Here is a 24,352-nt window from a genome sequence, read left to right on the forward strand (position 1 = left end):
CAGTCAAGGGCACGTGTCTGGGTTGCAGGCTCGATCCCCAGTAGGGGGCATGCAGGAGGCAGCCGATCAATGATTCTCTCTCATCATTGTTTCTACCTCTCTCTCCCTCTCCCTTCCTCTCTGAAATCAATAAAAATATATTTTAAAAAGTAAATAAATAAAATAAAAATCTGAGCAAATGAAAAAACATCCATCTTCTTAGATGGGATAATTGAATATCAAGCTTAATATCATAAAAATGTACAATCAAAAAGCAAGTTAAATTTGAGTTCCTAGCCCTCACCGGTTTGCCTCAGTGGATAAAGCATCAGCCTGCGGACTGAAGGGTCCCAGGTTCGATTCCGGTCAAGGGCATGTACCTTGGTTGCGGGCACATCCCCAGTAGGGGGTTTGCAGGAGGCAGCTGATGGATGTTTCTCTCTCATCGATGTTTCTAACTCTCTCTCCCTCTCCCTTCCTCTCTGTAAAAAAATTGATGAAATATATTTTTTTTAAAAAAATTGAGTTCCTAAAAGAGAAAAGGAATATTAGATAAATGCTGAGAAAATATGAATGAACTATGTATGGATAGTAGTTAATACTAATGCATCAATATGGATTAACTGTATCATACATCATACTAATGTAAAATGTTAATAGGGAAAACTGGGTAGAGAATAAGTGGAAACTGTTCTATCTTCACAATTTTTCTGTAAATCTAAACTTGTAAAAATAAAGTTTATTTTAAAAAGCATATTTATAAGACAATCTGGTAAGTTTTCAATAACACAAATGTAATTCCAATTAAATGGATAAAAATATCTTAAAGTTTAGAGAGAAAATACCCAGCAAAACAAATAAATGAATGAAAAAAAAAGAAGATATACTAGAAAGCCACTTTAATTAAATCAATATGGAACATTACTCTAGGCATATAATCAGTAGAACAGAGAATCCAGAAATAAAACCCAGTTGATATGAGATTTTAATATATATGACAAAAACGTATTTCAATTCAATGGAAAAGAGTGATTATTTAATAAACGGTGCTGGCACAACTGGCTATCCATCTGGTAGAATATAGTCAGTCCCCAATCTCATAAAATAAAAACAAATTCCAGATGGAGTAAATAAGCAATGTAATAAATAAAGCATCAAAAAGTGAGAAGGAAACCGAGGAAACAACTTTTACAGTCTGTTTATTAACCGGAAAGAAAAGAGAGCCATATTTGAGTTTATAAAAGTTAAAAATGCAAATAATAGTAAAAAGTCATATATTACTCTGTCCCCAATCAGATAAAAGAAAAATTTGACAGGATAAAGAGAAAAATAATGTAATTTGTTTAGAACTGTTTTGAAAGCAGTCTGACAAATATTTTTAAATTAATAGTACACAGACACTTCAACCAACAAATCACACTCCTGGGAATCTACCCCATAAAAATAAAATCACCAATAAAATGTTTATTATAGTATTGCTCTTATGGCCAAAACAAAAACAAAAACAAAAAAAATGAGGAAACAAGATGAGTTCCCAACAATAAGGTAATAAATAATGGTACATTTATACTGTAGAATAATAAGCAGCTATTTAAAAGAATACATTAGAGCTATACCATTTGACTTGGATAAATTTTTCTGGGTGTATTTTTTAATGATAAAGGTGAGATATAGAGAAGTGCATATACAATAATCCCATTTTTAAAAAACAAACATTGATCACAGCCCAAAAGTACGTGCCGGCCAGTGTGTGTGTGTGTGTGTGTGTGTGTGTGTGTGTGCGTGCGTGCGTGCGTGTGTGTGTGACGCATGCACATGAAAGGTGAACATGGAGCAAATACAGAAGGAAATGCAGCAGGTTGCTAGCACAGATGACTGGTAGTGTGAGGGGGTGGGGGAAGGGCAGGGATGCGCAGAGGGTGGGAAGAAAAAATAAGCAGAATGTGTAATACGATTGCACTGATATTAATCAGAAACCTGCTACAACAAGGGTTAGGATATAACATAATTGGCATGAGTGTCCCTCCTCCACAGAGTCCCCATCCTCAATCTCCCTCCTAGTCATTTGACATTTCCTTGTACAGTGAACTATTAGTCCTATACAATATTAAATCCTATCAATCCTATTCAAAAATATTGTTTTCCATTAACATTTAATAAAATTTGAATTTTTGTACCCCACTTTTCAAGTTGGGGTGCAGTTTTACACACAAGCACAAGTAAGTACCTATAAATAAAGAAATTAGAAAAATAAGGAGTTGGTAGTTATACATTTATTGATGAATGTCCATCAAATGATAAAACTAATTACAGAAAAATATGCTTTAAGTATTCTATTTCAGCAAAAGCAAGCAAAACCCTAATTATAAATGTATTCTTAAATACTTTTTTTGTGCTTAATCCTCACCTGAGGATATTTTTTCCATTGATTTTTAGAGAGAATGGAAGGGAGGGAGGGTGTGGGAGAGAGAAAGAAATATCAATGTGAGAGAGGCACATCGACTGGTTGCCTCCCACACACGCCCTGATTGGGGCTGGGGATCAAACCTGCAACCCAGGTACATGCCCTTGATCAGGAATCAATCCCGAGACCCTTTGGTGCACGGGCTAACACTCTGACCACTGAGCAACACTGGCCAGGCTTAAATACTTTTAAATGAAAGTGAAAGCTTCGGAAAGTTGGCACAGGTTACCCAAAGGGAAGGAAGCAGAGGAGAAGGGGCAGATTACCAGCTTTGCTTTTATACTCTCTGTATCTTACTATTTCACCTATTACAATAAACAAAAAAGCATTGCTTTTTAAATCTGAAAATATTAAGCAGTGAAAACAAAGATAAATTGCAAACAATGAAAGAAAATAAATTGGGTATTAATTAGCACCACCCTCATAAGATCCTTGTAAAATTACATAAGATAATCTATGTAAAGTGTTTAGCATACTGCCTAACATATTGCATATGCTCAATAAATGTTAGCTATTTATTTATTTTTTTTTTTACAAAGACTGCAGACACCAGTAGAATTTACAAACCTAAAAAGATAAGGCCTTTGAAAATGACAGGGCACTTTTTCCTGTATTTCTGAATTTGGTCTCCTTTGGTGGGCAAGGACTCATTATGGTAACCATGGAGCTCATTAAACATACTTTCACTGATAGTAACAACAAAATTACAATTAGATTTTTTTTTTTTTTTTAGAATTTTTATGCTTTTATTTCAGCCAAACTGATGACATGTTGGAAGTAAGATCTCAAATGCTCCACAATTAGATTTTTTAAAAGATATTTAAACAATGAAAAGGAGATGATAATCTTTTTGCCTTGAAGGCTACTTTAAGAACTTCAAGCCTGGCTGGTGTGCTCAGTGGTTGAATGTTGACCTATGAACCAAGAGGTCATAGTTCGATTTCCAGTCGGGGCACATGCCTAGGTAGTGGGTTTGATCTCCAGTAGGGGGCATGCAGGAGGCAGCTGATCAGTGATTCTCTTTCATCATTGATGTTTCTATCTCTCTCTCCCTCTCTCTTCCTCTCTGAAACCAATAAAATATATTGGGGGGGTGGGGGGTGGGGGGGAAGAACTTCAAGCATCTTAAGGCATATGCTTCTATCACAACCACTTCAGATGAGAGATACGTGGATCCTGGATATTTCCCACATGTCAGAGGAGAATTAAAACACAATTCATAGAGATTGGGGAGTGGTGCCAGTGATCTTTTTGAGAGCCTGTTCACATGGGAAATCCATTCCTAAATGCAGAAATTCCATTCCCAATTCTGAGAATGTCTTTGTTGGTCTGCCTAAAAGAGCATGTTAGTGTAGTTATAATCTGCAAACCGAATTTGGCACATCGATACTATGTTCCTGTTATCCAAGGAAACATAAAATAATTCCATAAACTGCATGAGTGTGTTAGTGTCTTGCTACTTACATGGAGTTGACTTTCTCCTCAGGGCCTTGCACTTGACCTGTAACTGTGCCTTTGCTGGTATTCTTCACCCAGCCAACCACTCCTATCTTCTTAGCCTCACCCTCTGTGTACTGGTTTCAGGAGAGAACAAGGGAAAGAAAGTCCATCACCAAAAGTCAGAATTCATAACACTTGATTCTAACATTCAAAAAGCACTAAGCTGATAATTTTTTTCCCAAAATTGTACAACTGACCAGCAGTAATTAATACCTCTATTGATAAGAAACTTCACTTAAGTGGAATTTTTGTTAAATTCCACTTTCAGTAAAGATAAGCATGCTGTGAGAAAATAAACTGATCCTGGGAATTACTTCCAAACACAGTTTTTATGTTGTGTTTGGGGATTCATAAAATTCAGTTGCATTCCCTTGCATCAGCTAACACAAAATTACATTGTTAATCTGAGTTTCAAATGATGACCACTCTAAAATTCTCAAACACTAAGAGAAAATATTCAGTTATAAGCAATAGAAAAGTACTGGATTAAAATATTCTGTTGTTTTCTGAATTATAACAAGTGTTGTAATTCTCTAGGTAAATTTATTTTTCCTATTATTCTTTTTTAAAATATATTTGTATTGATTTTAGAAAGGAAGGGAGAGGGAGATATAGAAACATCAATGATGAGAGAGAATTATTGACCAGCTGCCTCCTGCACTCCCCATTCTGGGGATTGAGCTCGAAAACTGGGCCTGTGCCCTTGACCAGATTCGAACCCGGGACCCTTCAGTCCACAGACTGATGCTCTATCACTGAGCCAAACCAGCGAGGGCTTCCTATTATTCTTAATAGGTTGTGTGTTTTTCAAGTTCTTTTCTTGGTTCCAAATTCACTTATGCTACTGGCAAATAAAAACCTAGAAATATTTTTTTTAATTTTGTTTAAATTTATTTTTAGAGAAAGAGAGGAAGGGAGAGGGAAAGAAAGAAATATCGATGTAAGAGCAAAACATCGATGGGCTGCCTCCTGCACGCCCTCTACTGGGGATCGAGTCCAAAACCTGGGCATGTGCCTTGACCAGGAATCTAATTGCAAACCTTTTGGTGCACTGGATGGTGCCCAAAACCAAGCCATACCAGCCAGGGCAAAATCCAGCAAAATTTTTATTTTGAGTCATTTTAACTACATCATACTAAAATTCTTGTGGACCCATTCTAACTAGAACTTTTTAAAAACATGTTCTTCAGCCGAGACTGGTTTGGCTCAGTGGATAGAGCGTCGGCCTGCGGACTGAAGGGTCCCGGGTTCGATTCCGGTCAAGGGCATGTACCTTGGTTGCGGGCACATCCCCAGTGGGGAGTGTGCAGGAGGCAGCTGATCGATGTTTCTCTCTCATTGATGTTTCTGGCTCTCTATCCCTCTCCCTTCCTCTCTGTAAAGTATCAATAAAATTTATTAAAAAATAAATAAATAAAAAAATAAATAAAAATAAAAACATGTTCTTCTGTTTGGAAGCCAGGGTGACCACGATCTCTCTCTGCGTTCCAAACAATATGAAGCAACACAATCCGAGATGGTGATAGCTAGGGTTGATGTATGAGCTGGTTCTGAAAATAAATCAAGCTCTCATAGGTAATAACGAAGAAGGAGACAACCTGATCTCAAAATGTGGAGCCCTATAGGTGGGACCTGTTAGAGTACTCAGAGGTTAGGGACAGAGACCTAATCTAGTGTCTGCCAGCTCAGATAAATCGGTGAAAATACAGGTCACGTTTAACTTTTAGGAAAGGAGTCTGATAACAAAATAAATTTTTAAAGGCAACAAGTAGCTTTAACTTCTAAAAACCGGGGACACTACCTTATGCAACATGAGCGTGTTTCATTATGCAATTTGAGACACGTGCCTTTGGGTAGAGGGCTTCTTCCATCCAGAACAAGTGGAAGATCCCATATTTTGTATTAATATACCTAGTCAAAAGGTTTAACTTAACCACCTCAAGAGAGGTACTTTGAAATTCATAGAAAATATTAGCTAAAGGCTAAGAACACTGTAATGTTTTTAATAGACTACTTTGTAAAGACAGCTCTAATAAAAATCTCAACCAGTAATTTGTATGTGAAGAAATAAAAATACATTTTTATTTGCTGTCAAGGATGGAAAATAAGCAATAGACGAGCACTAAGTAGAAAGCTGCTTTATGTTTGTGATTAGAAATAACTGTGGGAGAAAAAAATGCACCCCCACACACACCAAAAGCAGATTGTATTGACTTACCATTCTGAAGCAGACACCTGTATAAAAGATAAAAATAAAGTCAGCTTGTCTACTTTTTAAAAAAATTATATATTTCCTAACTTAATTTTCATCTATTTATTCAATAGTAAGTAAATGAAATGAACAAAATTTTTAATGTCTGAATATATTCAAAATGTGTTGTAAAAAATTATTTTATTTTAAAATAAAAAGATAAAGGAAAGATTACTTTTGGGAAAAATTAGTAATCTGAATATTTCATTTTATTTGAATATTTCTTTCAAAGTATAATAAAATGCCAAACGGTATATTTAGTCTATTTTAAAATGCTAACTAAAATCAAATGCTTATTACAAGGTCAGTTGAGTATATTTGACATCACATTTACCTATCCTCAGCTTTTAGAATTTCTTCTTTAAAGACAAGGACCAAATCCAAGTTGAAATGTAATAAAATGTTTGTTTTAATGTTAATTTTACATTCTGGAAAAGGCAAACTACAGGGACAGGACTCATCAGTTGCCAAGGGCTGGGAGGGGAGAGAGGAGCGCAAAGGGGCACCAGGGAACTCTGGGGGATGATGACACTGCTCTGTATATCTCAACTGCGGTGGTTACATGACCGTCTGCATGTTTCAAACCTCATGAAACTGTTCACTAAAAAGGGTGAATGTTAGCCCGGCCTGTGTTGCCCAGTGGTTGAGTGCTGCCCTATGAACCAGGAGGTCACGGTTCGATTCCCGGTCAGGTCACATGCCTGGATTGAGGGCTCGATCCCCAGTGTGGGGCATGCAGAAGGCAGCTGATCAATGATTCTCATCATTGATGTTTCTAGCTCTCTCCCTCTCCCTTCCTCTCTGAAATCAATAAAATTATTTTTAAAAGAGGTGACTTACTGAATTTAAATTATATCTCATTTGAAAAAAAAATTAGAAGAAAAAACTTTGGAAATCACAGGGGATTAATCAGGCAAAAGATATTGCTTCAATATACAGCAATTGAGCCTGGTTAAGAAAATACAGGATTTCAGTGGATTAGGTAATTTTATGTAATTCTATAAGTGGATTTATAATAAGAGATATCATTTGTTTCCTGATGATAGTGTATTGTAGCACCAAAAGAATGTAAAGAAAAAGAGTAGTAAAGCAATAAAGACAAGATAATCTCACAAATGGAATTTTTGTAGGGCTATAAAAATATTTTAAATGCTACATATAAAAGGTGGAAGAATTGATCTGAAAGGGAATCTGTTATATAGATGGAAGAAGACATTAGCTAGCAGATATAAAAAAAAGTGCCAGAAAACTCAAGAAAATTTTCAGACCATCTAGAAGAGAGACAAAACAGGAGAGAAAACAGCATAACTGGGTAAGTGTGCAGTCGTTTACCCTAAGAGTGAGAAGATCCTGGAAGGTCCACGTAGAGTTGAAGGGTTTGGTCACCACTGAACTGTGCATATTCCCCTCTGAGTTCCTCAACAGTGATGCACTGCCTGAGGTTAGCATCATGAAAAGTAAGTGCATGCAACTGAAGTAAACAGAAATTGGAAACATCTGGTCCAGCTCTTTCCTGCTCCAAGAGTGGTCCATGGACCAGGAGCACCTGAGAGTATTTTGCTTTCCTTTTTGTGTGTGTGTGACTTTTTCAAAAAATTTAGATATCCTATCTAATAAAAGAGTAATATGCAAATTAACCATCGCTCCGCTACACCCAAAAGCCACGCCCATCAGCCAATCAGGAGCAAGTATGCAAATTAACCCAACCGAGCTGGCTGTGGCCACAGAGCGAGCAGGAGGCTTGGGTTTCCCCGGCAATGGAGGAAGCCAAGCTTTCTGCACACCCTGGTCAGCCCAGGCCTCCACTCAAGGCTACAAAGTTTCAATTATAAAAGATAAATAAATCCCATCAAAAATGGCTGCGGCCACGGAGTGAGCAGGAGGCTTGGCTCCGCTACAAAGTTTCAATTATAGAAGATAAATAAATCCCAGATCCCAGGGCCTCCGCTTGGGTCGCCGGGGGGCGTGGCCAGCCTGCAAACCACCACAGGCCCCTCACCCAGGCCGCCCCACACCCCAAGGGAACCCCCACCCTGATCTGGGACACCCTTCAGGGCAAACCAGCTGGCCCCCACCCGTGCACCAGGCCTCTATCCTATCTAATAAAAGAGTAATATGCAGATTGACCACCAATCCAACACACAAGATGGCTGCCCCCATGTGGTCAAAGATGGCTGCCCCCATGTGGACACAAGATAGCCGCCACAAGATGGCCAGCAGGGGTGGGCAGTTGTGGGCGATCAAGCCTGCAGGGGAGGGAAGTTGGGGGCGACCAGGCCTGCAGGGAAGGGCAGTTGGGGGGGACCCAGGCCTGCAGGGGAGAGCAGTTAGGGGTGACCAGGCCTGCAGGGGAGGGTAGTTAGGGGCAAACAGGCTGGCAGGGGAGCAGTTAGGCATCAATCAGGCTGGCAGGGGAGTGGTTAGGGGGTGATCAGGCTGGCAGGCAGAATCGGTTAGGGGCAATCAGGAAGGCAGGCAGGCAAGCAGTTGGGAGCCAGCAGTCCTGGCTGAGGGACACCCCCCCCCCATGCACGAATTTCGTGCACCGGGCCTCTAGTAATTCATATAATATGAAATACCCCCTTTTAAAGTGTTCAGTGTATACTAAATATACAGTGATATTTAGTAGATTCAGAGAGTTTTGCAACCATCACCAGTAGCTAATTGCAGAACATTCCCATCACCCCAAAAGGAACCCCTCCCTAACATTTCCCTTTAGCATTCATTCCCCATTCCCCACTTCCCCCATCCCTCGGGGACGTCAGGGCTAAGGCCCCTGCGATTTCCTTGGCCTTTCCCTCTAGGTTTTCGGAGGGCTGCTAGAGTGCAAATTATAGTCACCCTACAGTCAGGAGTAGGGAGAGCACAAGGGGAAAACCTTGGCTGGGGACGCTCCTGTCAAAGAGCTTTCCTGCGAGCCTCAACCAATGACCTGCTGGTGTTAGTCCTTCCCACCTCCACCTGTGAGAGAAGAGCAGTCCTTCTCCAGTTTGGGACCACACCACTTCCCCGACTTCCTGTCACTCCACACCAAAAACCCTGCAGTCCAGATCATCTTGCAGTACTGTAACCAGGACTAAACAAGTTGTGCTCCCTCTAGATTTTATAACTTCTTTCTGGAGGAGAAGCTTCTTTGCCCTCATGATAGTTCCTTCTTTGAGGAGGAATATCCATCCATGTGCCACCCTTTGCCACTCTCTACCCTGTTTCTGATTCCTCCTCTGAGATAAGGAGTGACTAATCTAATGGGTAAATTTGGAAGTAGAACTGTGCACAGCCCACGTGCACCTTTCCCACCTTCTCCTGGGAGTGAGTTACCCTCAGAGGTCATGCCTTCTGCTCTGCCCACAGGAGGCCTGCCAGTGCCTGGTGGCTGTGTCTACTTTGGCAGTACAGATTATAACAAGGTGCACTTCCCTGAAGAAACACACCACATCCCCAAACCCTGCTTTATTATTTTTTTAAAATATATTTTTATTGATTGCAGAGAGGAAGGGAGAGGGAGAAAGAGATAGAAACATCGATGATGAGAGGATCATTGATCGGCTGCCTTCTGCACGCCCCTTACTAGGGATCGAGAGAAACCTGGGCATGTGCCCTGATTGGGAGTGTAACCTGGACCTCCTGGTTCATAGGTCTATGCTCACCCACTGAGCCACACCAGCCAGGCTCTGCTTTATTCTTGGTCTAACTTGTCAATCAGTAACTCACACAATGAAGAGAGGTGTTATTTATTCAGTCCCTCAACCACAACCCCTATTTTAAAGCCTTAGAAGGAATTCGCAGCAAGAGGTGTCAGGACCTCCAGCCCATTAACTTTGTGAAGCAATGAACCACACAGGAATTAGCATTCAAAGCTCCATAATCCACTTGGAATTCCCCCAGAATCTTTCTGAGAGTCCTGATCCCTAGTTTGAAGCACACTGTGCAACCGAAGGAGGCACACAAAGGAAACAAGAAGCGAACGTGGGACAGATTTTCTGCAGCCTATCGGCACTGGCTGGAGCAGAGCACTCGGGACGCGGCCTGCGTGGGAGATGTTCCCAAGGGCTTTTGTGGTCTCTCTGCATCGCTTCCACCTCCTCTGCTAAAGAGCAAGGAAGCTGATATGACACGGACAGGTTTTTGACAGACACACTGCTCTGGAAACTGGGACAGACATCAGCCCCTTCAGTTATGAAAGACTCGAGCGTGACACCTGCTCAGCTGAGGCTCAATCAGCTGCAACGGCACCTCCCTCTGTGGAAAGGTGTGTCCGTGAGAAACTCTGAGGTGAATACTGCAAAGGAAACACTATTTTAAATCTACAAAGAAATACTGGTAGTCAAGAAATCATAGGATGTCAGCCTCCTTTCATGCAAAATCAAGTTTTCCTATTGTAATGTACCCCTTTATGCTGAGATCTGACTGCAGGTGTCAATTTTGAATGCAGACAGTCATACAGTCACCACCTTACAAAGCAGCCCTTAGTGATTTTAAACACCTTAGTGGTTAGAAAGGCCTTCTTTATATGGAATAAAATTCTGCCTCATTTCAACCTTTCTCCATCCATCCAGGGTCTGTCACCTGGGGCCACACACCACGGCATCTTTCAAATAGTTAAGCTGGCCACCACTCTAAGGTTTTTTCTCCAAGTCAACTATCCCAAGCACTTTAATTTGAGACACTTCTAAAGTCCCCACCACAAGCACAGTGTGTAGGGGATATAAAAACAAGCCACCAGCCTGACCTTCAAAATACTGTCCTTATTGTCTAATGAGAGACACAGACATGAGTACATAAATAACTGCAGAGGAAAGCAAAATGGGTTAAAGTAAAATCAAGAAGTAGAACAGAACTATAAGTGAAACGCTATAGGAACAAAGATGAGAAAAGGAATTAGAAGCCACTCCTAACACCAAGCTAACAGTCAAAAACACACTGGTGCATTTCTAAAGCACAGGGAACCCAACAGATGGCCACAATCCACGTGCACGGGTGCCATTAGCATTCACCTGAGAGCTGGTAAAACATCAAAGACTCCATGCACAGCTTAATCAATTTCCCTCTCAAACTTTCGGAATATATTAGTCTAGATGTAACTGTAATGAAACATAAGGAACTTTAAAAACCATGCCAGTTACAAATGCTCTAAAAACGCAGGTGGTCAGCCCACTGATCCTCATCTCAAAGCCCCCAACGCAACAGAAGCTGGGGCGGGGAAACATGGAGCTCCTCAAAAATGTGGAGATTAAAAAGTAGGGGGGGCCGGGCCCTCCCCTCCCCCTCCCCCCGCACCCCTCCCCCCGGGCTTCCAGACCACCACCCTCACCCCGCCCGGCCCCGCTCTCCAGCGCATGCGCGTCTCGCCGCCTCCCCCCACCATCCCCCCCCCCGCGTCCCCGTCGCGGCTGCTGTGTCACGGCCCAGCGGAAGTCCCGGCCCAAGACGGGGAGCCCCTCTCTCAGTCCTCTCCCCTTCCTCTCCTCACACCTCCCTGGTCTCCCACAGTAGGGGGTCCCCTACCCTGCACTCTCCCGAACACCTCGTAGTCCACGGATTTGAGGGGCCCCGCGGTAGACATGGCGGCGAGCCCGCTGCGGAGGAGCCGGAGCGAGAGGAGCGGGGTTCGGGGCGCGGCGACTGCGGCGGCCGCGAGCAGGAGGGAGCACATGGGGCCGCGCGGCGCACCCCGCGCCGGGTCACGCGCAGGACGGCGGCAAATGAGACCGCGGGCCCGCGAGCGAGGGCGGCGGGACCCCGGAGGACAGAGGCCGCTCGCCCGGCGCCTCGGGTCCCGCCCCTCCCTCTGCTGGGACCCGACCCGCCTCAGTGTTTGTAAATAAAGGCCGGTGCTGCGCCCAGGCGTCAGTCGCTCGGTACCCCAAAATGAGTGCTTTTGAAAGGAAAGATCTGCTAATTCGGTGATGCAGAGTCTTTGGTTAGTGAGTTTTTACTAAACGTGTGAGCGTCTGCCAAACCTGTCGGGATTTTGAGCCCATTCTTAAGAGGATGTCTGCATCCTCCCCACCGCCTCTATTGAGTCAGAAAGACTTTGGGCCTGAATCCATATTCTACATGAAATCTGGCATATTTGGGGATAAGACACTTTTTAAAATCTAAATTCTTTTATGTTAGTGGAAACAGAAAAGAAAACTTATCTCCTGTTTACTATTATAACATTTTTGTAGTTTTGATTATTGTTCAGCTACATCCCAATTGCCTAGAAGGTTAAAGCAGTTTATGCTTAGGACATTTTACTTCCTGGCAAGCTAATATGGAGTCTTAATTTAAAGCAACCCATCTCTCCAAAGAATCTGGATACAGCTATTGATCAGCTGCAGCCATGTAGAATTCCAAATCCTTTCACTCGTGAGAATCTGCATTTCTCAACATATTTGTTGGCTTCCATACCTTTACATATGTCTCTGCATCTGGTCAGAGAGCTAAAATAGTCCTCTGCAATCTGATTCAATATTATGTGCCAGTTCTATTAGAGAACACCACAAATCATCTAAAACTTGTTTAGAATGTGGTTAAATCATTTTAAAGTAAAATATATTCTGAAAGTTCTAATTTGGATAATTTTAAGTAATGCGGTTCTTGGTTTATTACAGAGACCTCACAATTTGTCTTCCTCTCATCTCCCTTCCAGTTCATTCTTTTCAATACCGTATCTTCAAAGTCTCTCTACACTACATTCCAACAAAATCAAAGGCTTCAGCCTTCACTAACCTCTGATTACCTGCTTAACCCCACCCTATAGGTTATAGGTAACCTATAATCAAGACACTTTGAATTATTCTGCTCTCTGAACACAAACTGACCTTATTTAAAAAATATATTTACTCTGCCCTAGCGGGTATAGAGCGTCCGCCTGCGGACTCAAGGGTCCCAGGTTCAATTCCAGTCAAGGACATGTACCTTGGTTGCTGGCACATCCCCAGTGGGGAGTGTGCAGGAGGCAGCTGATTGATGTTTCCCTCTTATCGATGTTTCTAACTCTCTATCCCTCTCCCTTCCTCTCTGTAAAAGTCAATAAAAAATATATTAAAAAAATATATTTACTCTCGGATCTACTTTATGTAGACTACCTCCTGACACTCCCAAATCTTCCCCTATCCTGTTCCATGGCCTGTGCAAGTATTTACCAGATTTCATCCTAATTATTTAGTGTCTTTCCCACTAGTACTGTGCCTTCCAAGAAGTAAGATCTCAAGCTGGATTGAGGTCCTGTCACTATCACTAATCCTGCCACTGCCTGGAAAAGTTGACATTTTCCTTTTCATAATTAATCTTTGACTTTTCCCCACATTTACCCAAGAGTACCCCTGTCAATTATTATGTAGCGTTATTGTAATTTTAGTAGTGCTATAGCAACAATTGACATTGCTTAGACAAAAAATGTACTGTGTCTGCCAACAGCAGTACATCAGCAGACAGAAATTTTTATGTACCATTTAAGCATGGAATGCCAACAATATGTTATTTGAATACTTTAGAAATTTTAAGCAAATGTTACTAATATTTAAGCTAATTTTAAATAACAGAAGGAAAATTTTATAACTCTAACACAACCTTTATCATTTTTTAGTATTCTCTTCATATATTACATATGCATAAATATGTATATGTATATATGTATATTTATCTTTTTTTTTTTCATTTCAGAGAGGAAAGGAGAAGGAGAGCAAGATAGAAGATAAAAATATCAATGATGAATGAGAATCATTGATTGGCTGCCTTCTGCACGCTCCCTAACGGGGATCGAGCCCACAACCGGTACGTGCCTGACAGGAATCGAACCATGACCTCCTGGTTCACAGGTTGATGCTCAACCACTGAGCACACCTGCTGGGCTCTTCATACATATTTTTAAGTAGTTAAAAATCATAGTATAAATTTAATTTTTATTCTTTCTTTTTCCATGTTATAGTTTTTCCAATGAATAGTTTAGTAGTTTCATGATATTCTATTTTTACTGAATTTATTGGGGTGACATTGATTAATAAAATTAAGTTTCAGGCATACAATTATACATCACCTGTTTATTGTACTATGTGTTCACCACCCTAAGTCAAGCCTCCATTTATCCCCCCTTTATCCTCTTTTACCTCCCCCCACCCTACCTTATGGTACTCTGAGTGAATATAACCATAAATTTACCTACCAAGTCCCTATTGTTATACACTCAGGTTATTTCTAATTTTTCACTACCATAAAAAAGTACTGTGAAGGAAATATTCATACATAAATTCATTCATATTCGTGTTGCTTACTTCCCATATTATTCAATTATTTAGAATAGAAGTCAGAATTAAAAAAATCAAAGTATATAAGTATGTATTGTTCTTGATATATATATGGCCAAATTGTTTTTCAAAGGGCTGTGCTAATTTAAATATACCACTACTGGCACTATATGAGTATATGATTTTTTTAAATATTTTTATTGATTTTTAGATTGAGTGGAGAGAGACACATTGATGTGAGAGCGAAAATCTATTAGCTGCCTCCTGCATCTCCCCCAACGGTGAAATAGGTACAGACAATACCGTCTCTGTGTCTAAATCAGCGATCACCAACCGGTGGTCCGCAGAACACTGATGATCCGTGAGGTCTGAAAGGTTGGCGACTGCTGGTCTAAATGACATTGGGACAGAGGAGGCATCACCTATAAATCTCTAAATCATCCCCACAAAGGGTTAGTTGGGAATGATTTCTAACGTGATGTCTCAGAAATTTGATATTGAAGTATAATTGATATCAAGGACAACCAAAATTACTTTATCCATCAACATATTTCTATTCCTGAAATATTTTTGTAACCATTAATTATGTGGAAAGAACTGGACTCAACAGGATAAAAATGATTAAATTTCACAACTGAAGAGGCCTCAACAAACCAACTCGATGCTTCCTTCTTGGAAGAGATACTTTATAGTAAAGAAATGGTTAGGTAATTATTACTCAACTGGATTCAAGATCATTAGACATCAGGCTGTTAGTCAACTGAGAAAGTAAGCTGGTTTCCCAGAAGAGGCTTATATCTTATTATAAATTATCAGAAAATTGCTTAAGCATTTTTATCAGGGAAGCATATTTCTTCTCAGAGGATATTCTGTCCTGGGTTTGAACCACTTTTTCTTTATCACAGTCCAAGTTAATATTAAAAACTCAGAAGTACATTTAACATTAAAGCTTCTTTCCTCCCCCAGCTTGATATTTTAAAATCCTGTTACATATTTCCATAATAACATTTCAAAATAAAATTTGAACACAGATTGACTATTAAATACTATAGAATTATCTTTAACTTTCTCATGTGATAATAGAATTATTAGGTATATTTTTTAAAAGGCCTTATCTGTTAGAGGCCTTAACTGAAATATATAAGGGTGCTATCACATATTTTGCTTTAAATCTTTGGGAGTTACCTGGATGGTATGGCTCAGTGGTTGAGCATCAAACTCTGAACCAAGAGGTCAGGGTTCAATTCCTGGTCAGGACACATGCCCAGGTTGCAGGCTTGATCTGCAATGTAGGGTGTGCAGGAGGCAGCTGATCAATGATTCTCTCTCATCATTGATGTTTCTATCTCTCTCTCCCTCTCCCTTCCTCTCTGAAATCAATAAAAATATAGTTTAAAAAATATCAAAAATAAAATCCTTGGGAGTTGAGGGCAGAACAGTTTAGACAGAATAAACATCAGGTGGTATTTATTAAGCTGGGTCATGGGTACATGGGGATTCATTATACTATTTCTAATTTTGTACAAGTTTGAAATTTTTATGTAAAGTTTTAAAATAAAAAAAATAAAAGTCCATTTTCATTCTGTAAAATATGTGACCAGTAATCCTCAAAACTGTCATGGCCATGAAAAAAAAAAAAAAAAAAAAAAAAAACACAAAGAAAGCCTGCAAAACAACCCAGAATTGCCCTAAGGAGATGGGATGACTAAATGTAAGTGTATTCTGGATGGGATTCAGAAATGGAAAGAGGACTCCAGGTAAAAACCATGAAACTCTGAATAAAGTATGGACTTTAGTTAGGTATCAATACCGGTTCATTATAACAAATGTACCATATTAATGTAAGATATTAATAATAGGGGGAACTTCCTGAACTATCTTCATAATAATTTTATAAATCTGAAACTATTCTCTCTCTCACTCTCTCTCTCTCTCTCTCTCTCTCCTTTCCTCTCTAAAATCAATAAAAATGTATTTTTTAAAATCTCTTAAATCCCATTAAGAAATTAACTTGTAGGGTGTCTGAGAGATAGAAGCAAAATTGGAAGCAGTCGAATGGAATAAAGCGGAATCATTCTAAATGAACTGAATTTTAACCAAACTGCCTTCTGAAAAGGGAGGATGAAGTGGAAAGCTTGATTGGTCCTGGGAGTCTAAAGGTAAAGGATGGGAACAGACTTTGAGCTCAATCACTGGTCCCTGAAGAATAAAGAAGAAAAGACAACTCAGCTCATCTATTTCATGATGCCTTTGGTGGAACACTGGATTGGTATAAAACATCCACGTAAATCTCTGTCTAGCTTGCTTTCCTTCTGCAGGGCTGGAAAGTTTAAAGCTATATCTCCCAGACATTCCTGCAATTAGGATTCTTTGCATGACAGAGACTCTGCCATCAGAAGTACCGTGCTACATGTGGAGGTGAGCAAGGCAAAGGCTCTCTGCTTTTCCTTCTGAGATAAGCACAGTTACGGGGGGAGCTTCGTTTTTCTGGGCATTGTTCATTGAGGTCACCATGACTGTAGCTTCTTGGGCACCTAGAGGCAAGGTGCAGGGCACCGTTTTACTAGTTAATATTAGCAAGTGTGATAGGTTGTGGAGTGGCAACTTCCTGGATGTGGCAGTTTTAAAACCAGCAGCTTCTCAGTTCAGCACATTCCCTGATTGCAGAAGAATCCGTAGCTTCCTTGGTGGCCCAAGGAAGTGAGAGTCGATCCTGAAACATTAGCCTCAAAGTGTTCTCCACCCCAGTGCACATTAGAATCACCAGGGGAGCTTATTGACTGTACACATATACATGCCCAATATGTGAATTCAATATGTGAATTCCACAATCACTACAGTATTCTTATAAGCAACCCAGATGCTGGTGATGCGAAGCTAAAGTTAAGAACCACTGATCCAGAGACTCTTTCATTAGTCTTCACAACAACTTCATAACCCAACCTGTCTAATACCCAATGTTAAATCCATGTCTGTTTAAATGTCTAAGATGGATTATTTTTTCTATAACTGAAGCTTGGCCAATGCCTGGGGGCAAAATCTTCACAATCAGAGTAAATCAAAGTTTAAGCAGAATGAAAGTTCAAATATGCCATTCCTACTGTCAATAAAGGAGCATTAGCATTGTCAGTGCTTACAAAGAGAAGAAATAAAGATTATAAGAAAGAACAAGCTAAAAATGCTAATAAAACTAAGCCTAGAGTTTTGAAAAATAAGTTTTTGTCAAGAGACTATAGCATAACGGCTTAGGTAACATATATTCTGTAAATCAGCCATCTCCTGCTTATTTATATTTATTTTTAGTGCTTTGCAGCTATAATGTTTTATTTTGAAAAAAATTGCTGATATAATAACATTAAAAATAACCCTTCCAATGCCCTGTTTAAATGAACCATAATTTCTAGTCGACTGCTGCCACCTACCAACTATCCCAAGGCAAGGCAGGTCATGTGAATATTACTATTCCAATCTTCCAGCAAAGTCAGTACCACTTAACTTTTCTCTCATTTCAGTGCCATACTTCAAACATACTTTTAGGTGCATGCTAAACCCTTAAATGCTAAGCAGTTTAAGTGTTAGGGGTCTTTACTCAACAGATCACTTAAATATGATTTTATCTTGATCATCAATTACTATTAGTTATGGATGTTATAGGAAATGCAAACTTACAAGAAAATTCATTCAGTAAATGTTGATTGAACTCCTACTATATAGTAGGCATTATGGGTTACAATATACTTATCTACTGCAGCCTTTAAAATTAGACTTTTTTTCAGTTTTTATTGATTTTTTAGGGAGAGGAGGGGAGAAGGGGAGAGGGAGAGAAAAACATCAACTGGCTGCCTCCTGCATACCCACTACTGGGGATTAAGCCTGCACCGCAGGCATGTGTCCTGACAGGGAATCCAAACGGCGACCTCTCAGGGCATGGGCCAATACTCAACCAACTGAGCCACACAGGCCAGGGCAAAATTAGCCTTCTTCAAAGGGCATGTGCTTCAGATATAGCTTGTTCTATAAATAAAGTGATGATTGCCATAGTGAGAGTGACTCAGTTGGTTGAGCCTCGGCCCATGCACCTTGAGGTCACCAGATCGATTCCCAGTCTGGGCACATGCTGGGAACCATGTTGCCAACAGGCAGAGAAAGCTTGCCTGAGAATAACCACGACAGGGAGGAGAGCCAGCTGAAAAAGAAAAATCAAGTGCTGATGTCATTGTTTGAGCGCCAGGATCTAGCCGTTCCTGAAAGCAGGCACTCTCCCTAGACTTTCCAGTTCCATGGCCCATATATTCACTTTTTTGGGGGGCGGGGGGTGGGGGGTGGTGGCGCTTAAATCAGCTGAAATTGGGTTTCTGGCATGGCAATAAAATGAGCTCTGATAAATGTAGAATTATATCAAGAGGCCTCCTGAACTAAAAATGGTAATAAAACTAAGCCTAGAGTTTTGAAAAATAGAGCTGCCTGCAACCATATCTCCCTCCTTAGAAAAAGCTTGTCTGCAATAGAATAAGAATTGCACATTCTCTGACATCAATTGAATTCCTGAATCAAGTCAACCCTGAGGCCAGCCTCCAGATGAATAAGACAATAAGTCCCATATTTTGCTTAAGCTGGCTTGTATTAAATCTCTGGCATGTAACTAAGAGTCCTATCTTAGTTGTATTTGTCCTAACAGGAATGAGATATCAAGTTCCCTAAAATAAAAAATAATAATATCCAGTATTACTGATGTTGTGCCAAAATGGGGACTCCCACACATTGCTGGTATTTGGATACAAACATTTTGTAAAGCACTTTGACTATAGATCTCAAAAAGCCTTAAAAATTACTTGGAGGAGGAAAAGAAGGATAAATAAATAGAACACAGGGGATGTTTAGGGCCATATAACTATTTGTTTAATACTATAATGGTGAATACATAGTATTCACATAGCTCTCTGGCCACATAGCTCTCTGATGTGGTGAGCACTATGTTACTCTGGAGTTACCTTGCCCTGGAAGATCGCCCTTTTCAGGAGATAACTTCCAAGAAGGCTTAGGCCCAAGTACCTTGCACTCCTAAAAAATCCTCAAGAGCCCCCTAGGATCTACAAAGTCCAAGCTTCTTGGCATGGTATTTAAGGCTTCCATTATGTGATTTAAATACTGTTCCAGACTCATTTCCCATTCACTGGGTCTATTTTTTACATTTTGAAAATACTAGTCTGTTCCTCCATCATTGTTCAAAAAATAGTCCCTTATGAAAAGGTTGAGGCTGGAATGGTCAAATCAAACCACAGTTTCATACATCATTCCTGACATAGACCAAATAGAAAGCAAGTTAAAATGTGACATGGTTTGTACAATTGGTAGAGCGGAAAAAATGAGGATCTGTTTCTATGTAATACAAGAGACATACTTCTGTGACTAGCACAGGGGTTCTAACACTGACCCCATAAAGAGGAAACCAAAGGGTGATTTTTGGCTCTACAGTGAACTGAATCTGAAAAGCCATGTTCATGTAAATGGTCATTTAAATTTTTTTACAGTTTTAGAATAAACTCTTAGGCAAATCACAGAAGACTAAACTGTGATTACAGAAAAGAGTATGTTATCCACCTAGAACACTTAAAACAAAATTTGCCGCTGACAAAGATTGGGAAGTAAAAGGGGAGAAGAGCAGGTAAAGGGGACCATCCGAGCACAAATGTCCTCAAGAAGAGATGCTCTCTTGGTTAGTGGAACAGATAGAGGTTCAAGGATATTGTCTGAAATCAAAGAGGTGACTGGAAGAGAAAGCAGCGATCAGTGACAAAATTATCTTGGGAGGAAGGAGGCAGAACAAGAGGGCTAAATTTGCAACCATCATATCTAAATCAAGAAACAGCACATTTAGAGATTTCAAGGTAATCACAAAAAAATCTAAAAACAGAAACTGTTAAAGTTGTTTCCTCTGGAGAATAAGTTAAAAAGACACCATGAGGAAGCAATCAGTCAATCTAGAATATGGGACATTCCGCAAGACAACTGACTTAGTTTCTCTAACTAATCAATGGCATGGGGGGGTAGGGGGGAGGAAGTGAGTTACAGAGTAAATAACACTTAGGAGAGAAAACAACTGAATTCAATGTGGAAACTTCATTTGGGATCCTTATTAGAACAGTTTTGAAACATTCAGAAAATTTGATCATGAACTGGATATAAGATGATATAAGAAAATTCATTTTGATATAATAATGGCATGGAAGTTTGATTTTAAAATATCTTTTGCAGTGAAGTATTTCTAGGTAAACTAGCATGATGTCTGGGATTTGTTTTTAAATACTGAAATGCCACCCCTTCCGAACCCCCAGAATATAGGGGGATAGAGAAACAGGGCTGGCCAAATGTTGATAACTGTAGAAGCTGGGTTCATGGGGTTCACTGTACCATTCTCTCCACTTTTATGTATGCTTGAAAACTTCCAACATAATATACTGTCTTGTTTTTATTTTATTTTTTTAAGCAGGTTCCTCTGAGGAGTGAGATAGGGTGGGGTGGGGTGCAATAGTGCCAGGAAGATTATTTTACATTTTTTATTTGCTGAATGAATATTTATTGAGTCCCCACAATGTGTGAGGCACTGTGACCTAGTGGAGTTCACATTCCAGTCAGGGGAAAGAAAAAATAAACCATGGACATAATAAATAAATTTTAATGTGTTACAAGTTAATAAGTGCTATGAGGAAAGAAGAAAGCAGGGTAAGCAGGAGCAGGAGTGAGGCCAAGGTCACAGTTTTAAATAGCATGGTGCCTGGGAAGGGCTCATTGAAAATGTGACATTTGAACAAAGACTTGAAGGAGATTATAAACCCTTCTGAATTGTTGCTTGTAAATTATGTCCCTGGATTACTTTGATAAAAAGAATTTTAAAAGATTAAAAATTAAATTAAATCTCCTTCCTCACTTCTCCTTCTCTCCATATCAAAATCCCTCTTTCTTCTTGGGGCCAACTTCAAATAACCATTCGCGAAGTCTTTTCATCCACAGCTAGCAGCTACTGCTCTTTTGTGTTCTCCTGTACATTGCTAGTGACTCTAACAGGTATTTCTTCCACCTAATATGGCTCCTTATAGCGTTACTAAGCATCTTCACTTTCATTATTTTATTTATACCTCACAATAATTTTAAGTGGTTTTTATTTCAATATTATTATTATCCCACCTTATTGCGTGAGAAAACTCTGAAAGGCTCTGAAAGAATAAGTGATCTGCACCAGACAACATCCGAATCCTAGACCACACCTTCTGAAGACATTATTACTCCTCTGCCTCATTCCACTACCTCTCCATAATTAGTTGTTTCTAAGAGTCATTTCATGTTAAAATTATATTTGAATCAAAGTAATATTACACACGATAGTAAATCAGATAGTTCAGAAAAATCTTAGCAGGAAACATACATCTCCAACTAATCAATCCCCAGTCTCTATACAAGGACACCCTTTTTCATCATTTCTAGTTTTAGTTCTGGTGGTTATCTGTGTAACTTCAGATAATATTTTCACATTGTTATATAGTGATCTTATCACCTTTAGATATTATCTGCTGATTTTCTACCATAAAAGGGGAGGATTTAGCTCATTTGAATTGATCTAATGTCTTAAGTTAGGTTCCTCAGGACACCGACTCTGAGGCAAAGACTTGCATGCAGGAGGCTTTGGGGACAACCCTGGAAGAGTGAAAGCCCCAGGGTTGAGCTGTGGGAGGAGTTGACCTCCTGTGCACTTGAGACAGAAGCCTCAGCCCACCCTAGAAGCTCTGGGCTGGGATAGCCCTCCACTGTTGTCCTGAAAAGAAACAAGGGTTTCTGGGCCTTTATACCTTACCATCAGCCAGTCATTGGATGCAAGCTGAGGAACATAAAATTGGGCAAAGTATCTCTTGTCAGCTGAGAACAATTCCAGAAAAAAAGGACTGAGAGGTAAGCTGTCAGCAGCCAGTACTCCTGGCAAATGGAGAATGAACATTTTGATCCTGAAATGAGCAGAGCAGAGCCAACCTCTAGCCAGACTCACTAAGAAAAAAAGAGAGAAGACTCAAGTAAATAAAATCAGAAATGAAGGAGGAGAAGGTGTAATGAACACCAAAGAAATACAAAGGGTTATACAAGAATACTGGGAAAGGCTAAACGTCACCAAATTGAACAACCTAAGAGAAATGGACAAATTCCGAGATGCACACACTCTCCTACACTGAACCATGAAGAATTGGAAAACCTAAATAAACACATCACTAGTAATGAAATTGAAACAGTAATCAAAAACTTCCCCCAAAACAAAAGTCCAGAACCAGATGGCTTCACTGGTGAATACTACCAAATATTCAAAGACGACTTAATACCAATCACTCTCAACCTCTTCTAAACAACTGAAGAGGAAGGAATGCTTCCTAACTCATTTTATGAGGCCAACATTACCCTAATACAAAAAACAGGCAAGGACATCACACACAAAAAATTATACATCAATATCTTTGATGAGCATAGATGCAAAAACCCTAAACAAAATATGAGCAAATTGGCCCTAGTGTGTTTGGCTCAGTGGTTGGAGCCTCAGTACATGAACCTTAAGGTCCTGAGTTCAATTACAGTCAAGGGCACGTACCTCAGTTGTAGGCTCGATCTGAGTTCGATAGGCAACCAATTAATGTGTCTCTCTCACATCAAAGTTTCTCTCTCTCTGTCTCTCCCCCTCCCTTGCTTCCACTCTGTCTAAAAATCAATGGGGAATATATCCTCAGGTGAGGATTAACTAACTAAATAAAATTTTTTAAAAATTCCATACTCCTCATTTAAAAATGAGAACATTCGTCCTGCACCAAAGCCTCGGTTTAAGAACCCATTGTGGAGGAGAAACCAAGATGGCGGCATAGGTAAACACCTAAACTGCTGCCTCGCACAACAATTTCAAAACTACAACTAAAAGACAGAACGGACACCATCCAGAACCACAGGAAAGCTGGCTGAGTGAAAATTCTACAACTAGAAGGAAAGAGAAAAAGCTCACAGAGAATTGGAGGTATGGCAAAGGGGCTTTGTGCGCGCAGAGAGGAAGGGCGGCTGAGAGCCTGGCTGACTTTCTCTGGCGGAAGGGGGAAGGAAGCCTCCGACTGCACTGAACCCCAGTTCTGACTGCACTGAACCCCAGTTCCGGGCGAACCCCTGGGGACCCACGCTCTTGTGGGGGGAGTCTGGACTCTCGGGCGGAGACTCGGGAGCCAGGGAAGGCGGAGGACTGAAAGTGCGTGCGCGCGCCATTGCGCACAAAGGCTGCGGAAGTTGCCACAGGCTTTCCCTAGTGGAAGGGAGTCAGAGGATTCTGACTGCACTGAGCCCCAGTTCTGACTGCAGTGAACCCCAGTTCCAGGCGAGCCCCTGGGGACCCACGCTCTTGTGGGGGGAGTCTGGACTCTCGGGCGGAGACTCGGGAGCCGGGGAAGGCGGAGGACTGAAAGCGCGCGCGCGTGCCAGTGCGCACAAAGGCTGCGGAGGTTGCCACAGGCTTTCCCTAGTGGAAGGGAGTCAGAGGCTCCTGACGGCACTGAGCCCCAGTTCTGACTGCAGTGAACCCCAGTTCCAGGCGAGCCCCTGGGGACCCACGCTCTTGTGGGGGGAGTCTGGACTCTCAGGCGGAGACTCGAGCTGGGGAAGGCGGAGGACTGAAAGCGCACATGTGTGCAAGGGCAAGGCTGACAGGAAGCCAAGACTGAGACTCCACCCCATCCAAGCTGAGCACAGAGCCTATTGCAATTTGGCAAGTCTAATCCTATAAGGCTGTCTCCAGCACCGAACTTCTCCCAGCATAGACACAGCTGATCCTTACAGCCAACTGGCCCGGAGGTCAATTCTTCCCAGTGATACCAACAACAATAAAGACTTAATTACAACAAGGCTGTACACACAGTC

The 24,352-nt window shown here is 40.7% G+C and overlaps 1 protein-coding gene across 2 annotated transcripts in view; it reads right to left on the reverse strand.

The window, feature by feature from the left end:
- The window catches only part of ACYP2 (acylphosphatase 2), a 179,214-nt gene that overhangs the window by 87,120 nt on the left and 67,742 nt on the right, over nt 1-24,352 (reverse strand). Inside the window, exons 1-3 of one of the 2 annotated variants that reach the window (XM_080683724.1) lie at nt 11,700-11,998; nt 6,162-6,178; nt 3,908-4,017 (exon numbers count right to left, since the gene is read on the reverse strand). In XM_080683724.1, coding sequence (XP_080539850.1) covers nt 3,908-4,017; nt 6,162-6,178; nt 11,700-11,847 — 275 coding nt within the window. In that variant the 5' untranslated portion in view covers nt 11,848-11,998. Of the gene's footprint in view, nt 1-3,907; nt 4,018-6,161; nt 6,179-11,699; nt 11,999-24,352 lie in introns of those variants that run through there. The other variant, XM_080683725.1, reaches the window with a different exon arrangement.

This window comes from Plecotus auritus (genome assembly GCF_963455305.1).
Source record: "Plecotus auritus genome assembly, chromosome: 8".
Classification (NCBI taxonomy): Eukaryota; Metazoa; Chordata; class Mammalia; order Chiroptera; family Vespertilionidae; genus Plecotus; species Plecotus auritus.